This window comes from Sinohyriopsis cumingii, chromosome 4, assembly GCF_028554795.1.
Source record: "Sinohyriopsis cumingii isolate HCF-2022 chromosome 4, ASM2855479v2, whole genome shotgun sequence".
Classification (NCBI taxonomy): Eukaryota; Metazoa; Mollusca; class Bivalvia; order Unionida; family Unionidae; genus Sinohyriopsis; species Sinohyriopsis cumingii.
This window is the reverse complement of record NC_142964.1, coordinates 90805102-90818872: the sequence shown is the minus strand read 5'-3', so window position 1 is coordinate 90818872 and position 13771 is coordinate 90805102. Positions and strand designations below refer to the sequence as shown.

General features: G+C 36.2%; 1 protein-coding gene across 1 annotated transcript in view; it reads right to left on the bottom strand.

The window, feature by feature from the left end:
- The window catches only part of LOC149801656 (chitin synthase chs-2-like), a 152781-nt gene that overhangs the window by 9865 nt on the left and 129145 nt on the right, over nucleotides 1-13771 (bottom strand). Inside the window, exons 13-25 of the mRNA XM_089956824.1 lie at nucleotides 13249-13398; nucleotides 12691-12799; nucleotides 9908-10242; nucleotides 9209-9383; nucleotides 8612-8749; nucleotides 6593-7686; nucleotides 5299-5322; nucleotides 4760-4930; nucleotides 4413-4492; nucleotides 3977-4082; nucleotides 3077-3233; nucleotides 2670-2741; nucleotides 1860-1995 (exon numbers count right to left, since the gene is read on the bottom strand). Coding sequence (XP_089812950.1) covers nucleotides 1860-1995; nucleotides 2670-2741; nucleotides 3077-3233; nucleotides 3977-4082; nucleotides 4413-4492; nucleotides 4760-4930; nucleotides 5299-5322; nucleotides 6593-7686; nucleotides 8612-8749; nucleotides 9209-9383; nucleotides 9908-10242; nucleotides 12691-12799; nucleotides 13249-13398 — 2747 coding nt within the window. The remainder of the gene's footprint in view (nucleotides 1-1859; nucleotides 1996-2669; nucleotides 2742-3076; nucleotides 3234-3976; nucleotides 4083-4412; nucleotides 4493-4759; nucleotides 4931-5298; nucleotides 5323-6592; nucleotides 7687-8611; nucleotides 8750-9208; nucleotides 9384-9907; nucleotides 10243-12690; nucleotides 12800-13248; nucleotides 13399-13771) is intronic.

The window sequence follows — 13771 nt, the reverse complement described above, 5'->3', positions numbered from 1 at the left end:
AATGAATTAAGTAGGTCCCTATTTTCCGCGTCTTTTACTATTGAAGTATTTAAAATAAAAAAAGAAGCCATTTGTCGTGTTTTTTCATCACAATTTGTGAACTTACGCTGCACAAAATCCATAACATTTGTTTAAAACGATCGTGAAATCAGTACGATTGTTTAAAATTATCGTCACAGCTCCGGTGGAATAGTGGTTAGAGCGTCCGTCTCTGATACGGGAGAGCGTGTGTTCGATACCCGGCCGAGTCATACCAAAGACTTACAAAAATGGTACTGACAGCTGCCTCGCTTGGCGCTCAGCATTAAGAGGTTAGTGTTAGGACTGGTCGGCCTGGTGTCAGGATAATGTGACTGGGTGGGACATCATGCTACATGTCTGCGGAATGATGCCCCTGTGCTAGACATCACTATAAACTGTCATACTGCAGACATCGTAGCATTATGACTGAAAAATTGTTAAAGCTGCGTTAAAAATCCAAATCACACACACACACACACACACACACACACACACACAAATCACACACAAAATTATCGTATAATCAGTACGCTTCTATATCGGCGACTGATCGGTTTGTTCAAGGAGGAACATTAGTCGATAAATAAGCTCCCACTCCACAACTCCATTTTCTGTTCACGCTGATCAACATTTTTGGGGCTTGAATTCACCTCGTCAAAAAATCGATGAATTGTTTGCAAACGGACGTGTCCGCAACACATCGGTACACATTTTAGACTCTTACCGGTATTTCTCGCGTCTCTTGAACAGCTATCGATTGAAGTGTCCTTTGTGACGATACGAACAGCTATTTAAGGAGCAAATCCTATGTATGACCACTTGCAAGTCCACTTGGAATTAGGTCACAATTAATACTTCCAGTTCAGTACCCACGAATGTAGTTCTAGTCTATTTTTAGAACATTTTTTCCTCTCTCATTTTGGTGGTGATAGAAAAGTTTTATTTATGCATTTTTGGTAGGGATTTAAAGGTAACTGTTTATTCTTGATAATATGAGCTCAGGGTGTTGTTGTCTGTGTGTATTTCGGCGACAGTGCGCAGTGAGTAATAAGCCCTTGGTGATGATCCGGAAGTGAAATCTGTGTTCTGTTTACATGCTGCTATGTTGACAGTCCAGCATCTCAAAAAAGAGCAGGTCAACATTTGACAAGAACTTCACCGTGAAGTCATCTTTGAAGGTATTTTAGATTAACATATGCTTTGCATTGATTGTCACACAGTGGAAAGGACAGTACTGAGAAACAAATGTAGAGAACATACAGTAAAATTAATTGTGTTCTATGTCCACTTGGAATAACACAACCTTATTCTGAAGCCATTTGGACTTCGTGCCTGCATACGGCTTTTACAAAATATCGCTAAATGTCAAAATGTACGGTGGAGTGCTCCGGATGGATTTGTACGCAGCAAAAGTGCACATTTTAACAGTTGATGTCACACGCATAAATCGTGCATTAGTATCCGCACAGATTTTGGAGGCTATTTTATCGAACTAATCACACATAACAGCGAATCCTGATTAGTCGAGGGAGGTAAATTTGAATTCTATTCATCATTAGTTTTAACGTGGAATTTCAGGAAATTCATTAAAGTAAATTTTAACAGAGAAACGGAATTTTAATCTATACGTAGTGTCCTTTAAAAAGCACTACAAATTTTCTTTTCAAAGGTTCTTTTTCCACAGTTAACCTTTAAGTAGAAGGTGATCGCGATTTGTTTGTACATTTCTAATTCTTTAAATCACGATAATTTCCGAAATCATACTTTATATGGTATTAAAAAATATGGATTACCAGAAAGCTGGTGAAGGATCTTATAAAATAAATCAGCTAACACACCTGACCCGATTGGATGTATACGTCCACACACTGCTCCAACTTTTTTGTTCTTCTTCATGCGGCCAATTAACATAAGAACAGATTCGGGCTGGAAATCAACATCTCCGTCCAGTGCTAATATAAACGTGTTGCTCGCCTGGAAATGAGGACGTTATTATAAGACAATGCAAAGAAAGTTTACATAAAGTATCGAAATATTTTACTTCTATACTATTAAAATACATAATATTTAATGTAAAGGGTTTAGTATAAACAATAGTCACATCCTACGGTTATTTTAAACGTTTGTTTTGACCCAAATAACTATTTCAGAAATATCACCCTTGTTATGAACAATGGAATACTTTCACTAATAATTCTTAATCATTCTAAATCTGAATTTCTTATTTTCTGTACATAATAATATTAGTGATCTTTGCTAGGAGTTCGACTTTTACATAATTTGCACTTATTTAACAATGTGCAAAAGTACATATAGATCTAAATGCACTTTCTAAAGAACGATTCCCTTGAATTGTCTTGAGAAATTAATAGGTTTTCCAGGTTTTATTATAGTTCGCTCATAATGCTTTATAGTTTACTAAATTCAAAGTTATCGCTATTTCCATGCTGCATTTCTAATCTACCAGTAAATGCTTAATACTCAAAATTATTTTGGAATCTTTGAACTATTTTCAGATCTCAAGATGTTTGGGATAAATAAAAGAACATATACGTTTGCAGAACCTTTTCTATTTCTTCATGGGGTAGAATATTCAAGAGGGATGTATGAGGCCAGATTTTATTCCGTCGTTTGTTATCCGTTTCCGCTTTATCAAGAAGATCCCCTGCTGTCTTGTCGTTGAAAAATGTCAACCCCAGAAGGTAATACATGTACAGGATCTGTGAAAAAGCCAAAGTTTTATTAGCTACATTTTATACTCTGTACATGTTCTAGTCTTCGTCTTGTTGACAATAACAACTGTTAAAATGATTAATATGGACGTTGAGCACGTTCTGAATTGCTGAAACCGTGCTGGAGGTATCTGAATTGCTTCTTAAATATCAACGTGTAGTCCTAGCTGTCATTGTAAACTTGATGAGGATTAATAAAACCTCACCAGTAAAGACGCCATAAGCATGCTCTAATCCAATTTTGGTTAAGGCGTGTTTTCACGAACTATTTTGGAAGTGAACATTTCCGGTTTGGAGGATGTCCTTGATTACACGATACTTGCCTGAGACCATCTTTTTCTGTGACGAATCTTGCTCTTGTCTTTTAGATGGGCAACCATCATAACGCCTCCTGGCATCGTCCAAACGAGCTTTCCCCCGTAGGGAGTCGAGGTCTTCTTGGGGTATCTGTCCCATTCAATGTCACCTTTGGCCACGGACCTAAAAATGAGAATATGTTCAAGAGGCGCAATAAATACTAAACTGCGTTCTGATCAACAGGTAGATGAAGTTCCTGAGGTACTGACATACTTAAGAAACCGACCAACTTGAAACAATGCTTAAATGTGGATTTGTTTAAAACAAATGTGGTGATTGGATTGTACCCTGATACTTTAGGCGTTTGACTGTAGATTTTATCATGGTCCTAATAGCTGAAAAAATTGTTCTTCATCTCAGTAAAAGTCTCTTATCATGAAACATCCAAGGCAGGGAAAATCACAAGCCAGGTCATTTTCTTCAGACAAAAATGTTGGAGACCTTTTTCAGCCAGATCAGAACCATCTAAGAAGATTCGAGCCTGATGTCACCAAGTGTCTAACTTTTTCCATACTTCAATTATATATTAAGTTCTGACAGCCGGCGATAAGTGCACACTTAAAATTTCTAAGTTGTCAAAACCTAGAATGCAACTTATGAAAACGAAAACATTAGTTGATAGTTGACAAAAATCTCTTCTCGGAATTTAATCACATGTCCTATACATAACCCAAGCTAAGACGTAATCTTATTACACTGCACTGTCGATATTCGTTCAAAGTGGGCAACATGTAGAGAATGTTTTGTAACGTTTTATTCAAATCTTTTAAAAGTGTTATATATTATTTAGGTTAATTTATAAGCCATACTTGCGTGGCAGCACCTCCGACGCAGTAAATGAGCTTAATTGTGAAAGTCATACTTACGTGGCAGCAACTCCAACGCAGTTAATAAGCTGAATGACGTACTCGTTTAGAACTTTCTGTCCAACTTTCTCGTCGTACTTGAAAGCGTCATCAAAAATTATGTGAACTGGAAAGAGAATTTAATTTAATACCCTTTTCATAAACACTCCTTGGATACTTTTCTTCTATTCAAACATTAACATTGAGTAATGATATTTGTCAACGTAAATTTTTACATCCATCGCGAATGTACTGATATTATGAGACATTAAGTTGTACTTTGTAATGCATAATAGTGTCACTATAGTAAGTGAACAGTTGTTGATTGGCATTATCGTGGCATGGAAAAATAAAGCTATTATAGACTATGATTTCTAACAATTCATTACATTGTCATCTACTCTTCAAAACTATCGATCGTATTGTCAAAGGAAAAACAATACATGTTTATTCTTACTTTCACTTTCAAATCTATCAGGATCACGTGTCTCCAACATTTTTTCGGCCTGTTTACTGGCCGCAATGTGGGCATCCAGTCTGAAAAGAAGGCAAGTTAATATGCGTCATTTTGACTTTGTATATAAGCATTGCGAATTTGATCGAGGAATCGTTCTAAAGAGATAGTTGAATCTAGAACATAACTCCACAACGATGACTATGGAAACAGAAAGAGAACCCTGCATAATCATGCCCTTTGAAAAGATACGGCTCTAAAGAAAAGGGTTAAAATACTTTTACTTTTTTTTACTAATAAAAGTAATTATTTGTTTTAAAAGAAACTGTACAAAACTTCAATTCTCTTACCTAAAGAGGGACTTGAGTAACTGAGTCATTTCCCTTTGCGTCTCATGCCACATTGTAGCGCAAACATAGACCATAGGTGTTTCACTGGTCTTTCTTTCCTTGTCGTCTTTTTTTGACGAGTTGTCTTCCGCGTGGTCGTTCCGTCGAGACATCAGAAGAGAAATGTCCACAGAAAGGGAGCTTTTCATCATATTCACGAATATCCTGAAATAATACACTGTAAAGTTTTTAATTACAGTCTCTTTAACCTTCAAGGTTTTAGGTCTTCAAACCAAAGCTAAGAATTACAAAGAGCAGAAACAGACTAGGAAGCGTTTCTATGTGAGATGGTGAAAATCACGTGATTTACTCAGATGTTGTAATGTTTCTCCGGATAATACATGCATGAATATGTATTACTTCGAGGGATTGAAACCACACGTCAGCATAATATGGCGCCGATTAAAGGTAAAGTTCTCAATATCTAATTATAAAGAATTGCGACAAAAAACTTAAGGAATATACTCCAATCCAAATAAAGTTGGATATGAGAAATAACAAGATGAAATATAAAATATAAGAATCTTAAACTGCTGTAAAAGTTTTATAAATATAAAAGCTGAAGCTAAACAATATGACATTCTTAAAAACCGCATTTCCTCGAAACGTCACATATTTTCTATGGTGGTACAGTGTTCCTTAAAAACGTTCACATAGAATACTGCCGTCTGACAAGGTGGAGATTGATACTCTCGACAATAAGTTGTTGCACTGTCGGTGGACACTGACAGGGAATACAGTCTGGTCGGGTGTTAACCCTTCAGGAGATGTGGACGAGTCAAGAGTGTGTGCTGCATATGCGAAGGCATAGTACCACCTCAGCTCAGACTTATTTGTTGGGATGACAGTTTCCAATGATGGGTGTTATGATTCAAATCTTATGAGAATTTCCGTCCCACATAAGTTGCAAAGTATACACAATATGCCAGAGTATGTAATACCTGAAATAAAGATGTTCCCTAATAAACTTTATATCGAATGCCTCCGTCTCGCGGGGTGGAAGTTGATACTCTCGACAAACATGTGTTGCACTGTCGGTTGATATGGTCAGGGTATAGAGGTTTACCCTTCAGGAGATAAGAGTCAAGTATCCTATAGGCGATCGGTACAATAGACTCTCATCTCAGTTTTTCTACTGGAGGGATGCCAATACATATCAATAATTATCGATGTTATGATCCAAAGCTTAAATGTAAAATTATCATTCCAAATATGTCGCAAAGTATACACAAGATGCCAGCTTATATAATATCTGAAATTTTCCATTCAGAAATGGATCAATACATACCAACTTTATCTACCCTCCTCCCCCTTTAGTATCCTAAATACCAATTTGACTAGGCAGTCAGAGTATATAATACTTTTTTCACATTGAAGGATTACTATACACGCTGTTTCTTTAAGATCTGGGACATTAACAGGAATTTTTCGCATAAACATGTAACATTTTGTGTGAAGAAGCGAAGTTTTCTGTTAAAAACTTAAATCGACCAAGATTAACAATTGTTTAAGACGGCGAATCCAACGCGGTAAGGGACCTTGGAATTGTGCATAGACGAAGAACAATTTACTTCTGTCTTTATTAGCGTACTTTAAATATGGTACGTCCGATAATACGTCACCGAATCGTTTAGAATCAATGGAACATTAAAACTAAGCAGTTGAACTCTCGGACACTATCACTCATTTCGGTAGCAAAACCGTTTAAGATGTTAATTGCTACAACATGTTACTGTATTTCGTTACATATTTTATGATCTAATCCTACGGCCTATATTAGGCGATGCCTACAACAAATATACATACCTTTCTTGTTTTGCCATTCTCTCGCATCTTGGAAACCAGATGTAATACGTCATCAACAAAATGGATATCCATAAGAATGATCCAAAAGTAATTGGAAGCATTAGACTTTCTAGATCCATTTTTGGACATTCTCTTTGCATGTCACTCAAGTCCAACCATGGTATGTCTCCACGACACGAGAAAAATATGATCAATAAACATAAGGGAGTTACTAGCACGAGTGGTAAACAGAAGGACACTTGCTGCATATACCATTTGCAGGCTAAGCAACTCAGGTATGAACACAATAGAGTGCTTAAAACCTGAAGGATTATTTGCTCATAAGTTCTTAGAAACTGGATTGTACTACTAAAAGTCTGCTCTGTTGTTGCCGTATTAGGTTTTGTAGGGTCTTTCAGGACTTTCTCCGATGCAGCCTTTGTGGTGTTGCCCATAAATGTAATGGTTTTGGATATCACGATATCTGTTTCGGTTACCAGTACTGGTGAAGACGTTGAAGTTTTCCACACATTGTACGTGGCATTCTTAGAATCTTCTAATTCTTTTACCCCAGAGGTGACTTTTTCAGGGAGTCTTGCCTCAAAATCCACCACCAGCAAGAAGGCCAGACCTATGTAGACACAAGCTTTAACAGGTATCAGTACGATATGTGTTGTGTCCCGCGACCTCAAAAGCTGCTTTCGATGATAATTAACGCATATAATGGACTTTTCATCCTTTTTGATATCATGATGGATAAAATTCTCCCACCACCTAACGGAAATGAGAAGAGTTGCCACTGGAATTACCCATGGTTCTATTTCTGCATCAGTTAGGAATGAACCTCTGTCAAACTGTACAAAGTACATCATAACGAACATGCCGACTTGAATACAAAGAACACCGACCGACTGGGCTAGTTTGGCACAACGTTCAATAAACTTCCTTTTCTTGTAATAAATAGTTTCTAGAAACGTCAAAAGAGCAGGAATAAATGTGACGTGAAGAAGAATTATGATGCCTCTAAAATTGTCCACATAAGGTAGTACTTTGAAGACGAGCAATCCTGTCCCTATAGCTGGTAAGGTTTCAAAAATTACAACCTGCAAGAATAAATGGACAAGCATTCAGTAATCAATGATTCATATCATTACTTAGGGAAGAAGAAATGATATGTTTTTGTTTTGGGGGTTTAACTCCATTTGATAGGCTATACATGGCGATAGGTATAACTGGTTGAGAAAAACCTAGGAAACCCCTGGTAAGAGCCACCGACCTACGGGAGGCAACTGGCAAGCTTTTTCACATGTCCACAATGGACGAGACCGGGACTCGAACCCACGCAGACAAGTGAGATGGCAGCGGTCAGTAAAGGTGAGTGGTTCAAAGCACTCAGCTATGAGGGTCTCCAGGAAGATGAAATGTGTATTTTTTCCAATTTCTCTGTATCATCCCGATTTCTCTGTATCACTCAGCCAAACTTTTTAAGGTTTGAAACAATGCTCTTCTAAACGACAGTTATTTATTTATTTATGATTAACTGCTAACAAATCCATCCAAGCAAGGATGTTTCTTTTTTCATATATTTTTCAGGTAGTTGGTCATAGACAAGTACACTGTGTTTGAATTAAAGATAAAACTATACTCCTAGGTCGTCAGCAATTAGTTGAACATTCAATTCCGTAAGGAACAACATTTTGCCTATTTTGTAACATTCTCTAAAACATCCAGGAATTTGGATTACATAACCTTTAACTGAATTTATTGATGTAAAAAGATATTGTCATGTTTTGGATCTTTTTAAAACTTAATGAGTTTAAAACTTAATGAGTTACGTAACGAAATATTTAGACAAACATTAACAACCACTGAGAATTAACCATTTCATATTTTATTTTTGTATGTAGCTAGTACGTAAAGGCATCGGCATAATTTCTTTTCAAATCCAACAGCATGTGTAGAAAATATAAACTCTAGATACATGAATGTAGAACTAGAACTAATTTTCGTTTTGCAAAGAAAACATACAGCCACTAGAATCCGCTTATCCAGCCACTTCTTTTTTCCAAACAGCCACTTGACTAGAGCCGTGAGCCATGTTAGACCCAGAGGCACCAAGATGCACAGCAGAACTTGAGTAGTCAATTCATTCCGTCTTTTCGGAATCTGTAATGCAAGAAATAGTCACCGCACAAAATTCCTGCTAGCCCGTATTCGAAAGATTAACAAAAAGGTACGTGCACAGCACAAAGTATTTGTTTGATTCCGATTCTGTGGAACTTAGTTTATTGTTGCAAACGAGTACACATTAATGTTTACAGGCAGAGTTATTGCAGTCTACAATGAATGCCCACGCACAACAATTATGTACCAGGACATGTACGTATTAGAACCTCTTTACAATATGCATACCCCCTATTCGAAACATATGTGTACTTGAATCACGCTTAAATAAATGTATGTGCCATATGGGCCAAGGGATAAGAAAATACAATCTTAGAATAAACGTATACATATGTAACCGATTTATAAACGTGTTTGCGATATGGGGAAAGGAAAACTAAAATCCGTATTACAACCTGTATGAAAGATATATAGGAAAAAAGGTGCGTGGCAGAGAATTACCTTATTGGACATTGTTATCATAGAAATGATGGAGAGCTTGCTCCAGACGCCCGTGACCAATACACCAACAAAAAGCAAGCAGAACAGGAGAAAGCGAATGGCACGGAGACACATCTCCTCGCATCTGTTGGATCCTTCGTAATCCCGCTCTGTCTGACGGAACATGTCATAGGCTCTACGAGAAAAAAAATATATATGGTCATTTCTTATTCTATGGAGGATTTAAAGTTATTGATAAAGTGGTTGTTGCATATTCTACACAAACGTATGGAATACAAAATACAAATAATCAGTTTTAATTAATTGTCTTTATGAAGACTGAAATGATTTAAGGACTGGGTTGATCTTTGGGCTGAACTCTGTACTGTTTAAGCTGATTAAAGCAAAGACATTGTCTGTGAGCTATGCAAATTGTAGTTGTTGCATAAGAGAGGAAATTGTGCATATGAAAAAGCCTATTCATTCAAAACAGGAAACAGACCTCACGCCCATGTATAAAGCTACAGCACAAGTTTTTTTCTTCCTGTTGACATCTCCAAGACTCATTGATATTGCAATGCCATAAATATTAATTCATGATTCTTCACATTAAATGCAAATATTCCAATGACTGGTCTTCTTGGCATCTTTCAAAATTCTTTTTCAAAAAGTAAATGATTTAAAACTGATATAGCATAAAAAGCATATAAAAAGAATCACTTTTTCTTCTTAAAATCTGATATAGTTTCAGGCTTAAAGATCTTTGGTTCCTCCTTCTCGGTTTGGATCAGTTTCTTTTCTTCCAAGGATACGTTCCAGTTCTTGCTCTTGATGGATGAAACATCCGAGTCATGACTAGATGCGAAATCCGATGTCCCTATGTCCTCAGTGGAGCACTCCAAAACTAGATCTGCTTTTGAGACAAATGATGTCGAAACCTCGGACGCTGTGTTCTTTGAAATGGGAGATGACTGTAATCTGTTTTTCTCCTCTTCTCGTCTTCTTTTACTTTCTGCCTCTTCTAATATCTTTCTCTGTACCACCTCTTCTCTTTCCTGCACAATTCAATGACATCACGTTAATACAATCAGTCAAGAAACATCATAAATTGGTTAATCTCTCCTTCCCAAAATTTATCCCAAACCAGGTATATTTACTTCAAAGGCTAGTGTACATTTTGACAGCGTCTCCGAGTTGTCATTGCAAAAGATTGTGAATTTTAAAACGTACTATAGGCATTATTTCACTGTGTAAAAGGTCAGAGTTTGTTTTAGTTGTACATCCTACGAGCATTAGTCTTTCCTTCAGGTACAATAATTTCATAGTAAATATAAAAAGCAAACTGACAACGGGACCAAAGTAACTTACCTTTTATGTAAAGTGACAAGTCCTTGGGATTTTGAACAGACACTAAACAAACACGTATACGAGGATTTATCAATATTTCCTATCATAAATGCTATGAGAAAAGGTTACTTGACTGTTTTCAATTATTTTAATTCTTCTGAAAGTATCTTTTCATGGACTTAATTCACGTATCTCGTATTGTGAACAATGTCCTGAAAACGTGCGGAAGTCCAACACCTGTTCCGGTAAATGAATTCCATAATTCGTTGCTGTTTTTGTAACGGTTTCTGTATAAAGAATTATGGAAAAACCAGAAGTCTCAAAAAGCTAAATCTGGGTTATACGTGTGTGGTGGGTGTGTGGGGGGTGGGTGGGGTGGGGGTGGGTTGTTTCAGCGTCAAGTTCTTGTAAGGTCTGCATGATAAGTTTGTGTGCACGTCGTGCGGTAGCGTTATCCAGGTACAAAATAAGGATACTCATTAGCTGGTCTGGACACAATTCGCGAATATCCTCCCGTAAATTATATCTATGTGGCATAATATTGTCCATTCACCGAGTTTGTTCTCTGATACCATGTAGTTCAAACGTATTCCTTGTATGTTGAAGAAGATAATGCATATACCATTTCCTTAAAATTTTGGAAGACCTGCTAAAAGCAGACGTTTGCTCAAATTTACCGCTTTTTCTCTTACTCTTAGGTTCAAAATAATGTATCCAACCTTCATCACATCTAAAAAAAAATTATTTATTTTTAAATGTAGCCTTCTAGATTTTTACCTGTACAACACTTCTCTGCAGATATTTACTAAAACATACATGTTCTTTATCAAGTGATCAACACACCCAATGGGCACAAATCCTTCCTTGGTCAGAATTTCCTCTGTACTTCGGTATGAAATATAAAATTTTCTGTTACCTCTCAAGCATCAGTATGTCCGTCTTCCTTCGGATATAATTCCACATTATCAACTATTAATTTTGAAAGAAGTCTTTGGTCTACCATTTCTGATACAAGTCTTAATAGTCTTCCTAACACAACTAAAATGTGTCATCCGTCTATTGACCTGACTTAGCACGTTCTGATACAAGTCTTAACAGTCTTCCTAACACAACTAAAATGTGTCATCCGTGTATTGACCTGACTTAACACGTTCTTATACAAGTCTTAACAGTCTTCCTAACACAACTAAAATGTGTCATCCGTCTATTGACCTGACTTAGCACGTTCTTTACTGACTTGATTTAGCACATTCTTTAGGTCCATCATCAGTATCCAAGTTGGTTTTTATCCGTGTAAATGATTTTCCTACTTTTGTATAACATTAAACAAATAATCACTCCATTTACCATTTCTTACAAACATGAGGTAGAAATGACGAACTCGCCAATCATCTCTTGTTTATAAGGTATTAAATTTGTTGTTGAATATTTTCCATCAACTCTCGTACACTTCTGATTTTAGGTAGAAATGTACATCTTTGTTCACGTAAGCAAATGTGGTTAATACTCACCTTAAGTATTTTTTTTTGTATCCGCCTATCGAGTTCTTCCTCGTGACTGTACTTCAAAAACACCTGCGAAACATTGCATACGTATTGATAGCACACACCAAAATGTTTGCACAGGGACCTTATCAAGATTAACTTGGTGCTCCTGTGTAGTTTAGTTTATATTCATAAAAATCGTAAATTTTCGGAGGAAGAACTTATGAAGTTCAACATTTCAGGATCATATGTAATTAAAGTTATGAAAAAATATGTCTTTCGATTCATCAATATTTTCAGCAGATTATCCCATGAATAAATAAAACTTAGTGTCTAAATATGAGTGAGGAAGTCAATTATCGATCTGTCTGGTTTTCAAAGATGTCAATAACAGAAATGTTACCTGCCTTAATTCGTTCGTTTTTGCGACAAGAAAACCTGTACTTTGTTTTTATTCACGTCTTGCTCTCGTACTAGTATCATTTAAGTAAATTAAAGTCCACATGTGCCTTTCCCTGGTATTATATGAATTCATTATGGCTCTAATGCTGTTCATGTCTCCAGACCGTCGTAGAATAAGAGCCATCCTAAGTATCAATTTTGAATTTGTTAGCCTTACAGACAGAAAAATTCGAGAACATCACCTTATTTAATTTCAAAATTATGACCTACCTTTCTGGGTCCGATGCTGTATTCTGTTATTCCAGCACGATGTAGGACATTCTCCACGACCGTCTTTGGCGTTTCCTTACGATCAGTGGGTTCTACAAGATTTTGAAACCTAGATAGACAGAAATATTATATATAGACTTTTTTCCCTCCGACATAAGTAAATAAGTACATTCTACAAACTTTTTTGATGTATTGTATGACTTATTTTCATCTTATTACAAATGCGAGAGAAATGCTTTTATTTAAGAAGTCTTTAAGATCAAATTCGAAACAAAACGCTGGATCTCTTCAAGAATGTCTGAATTTTAAATCAGTAATAAAGCTTAATGTTTCAAATTCGATCATGTACTATTTTTGGAGATTTAATATTCAATCTTATGAAAGTGAATATTATTAGCACTTATTATATCAGCAATAATCACTTGCTGCTAAATTTTGCTACATTGAAAAATATTCCCTAAAATCTCTCTGTTAAATAATGACCAAGATTTAAAAAAAACTTTTAATGGAGTGAACGTTTAGAATTTCAAGACATGTAGAAATTTGCTAGTTACTTACCTCTTAATAAAGTCTTCAAACTGATACCTCAGGGGGAAGCCATCTTTGCGCACCATGGCGACCTCTTTGACCCCACTACTAAGCAGCTGTCTTCTGACCAAATCTATATCAAAGCACTCGGGTCTTAGCTTCTCGTTTGGTTTGATGCATCTAGCAATCAACAATAAAATCTCAGACTTTCACGAAGGCAAGAGATAGAAAATTTAGAATTGAAAGAGGAATCACGTTTCTGTAAGCGACTCAAAGAACTGTACCAATGGCATTTTAGAAAAATATAAGCATAAAAATTCAAGCGAAAATACAACAAATGGCATGTTTATTAGCTTAAGTAGAATAAATGTGTAAATTTTCTTCAAGTATTTTTCTAGACAGTACTCCTCGATGATTTTTACGTCAAAGGGAATAAACCTTAAAATGTACCTCTCTTCGAATGAAATGGTGTGGATGATTTTGGAAAGCAATGAAATGGTATGATAGGCATTTTGGTACTTGCTTTCGTTGTTCTTCATTCGTACATTCTGGT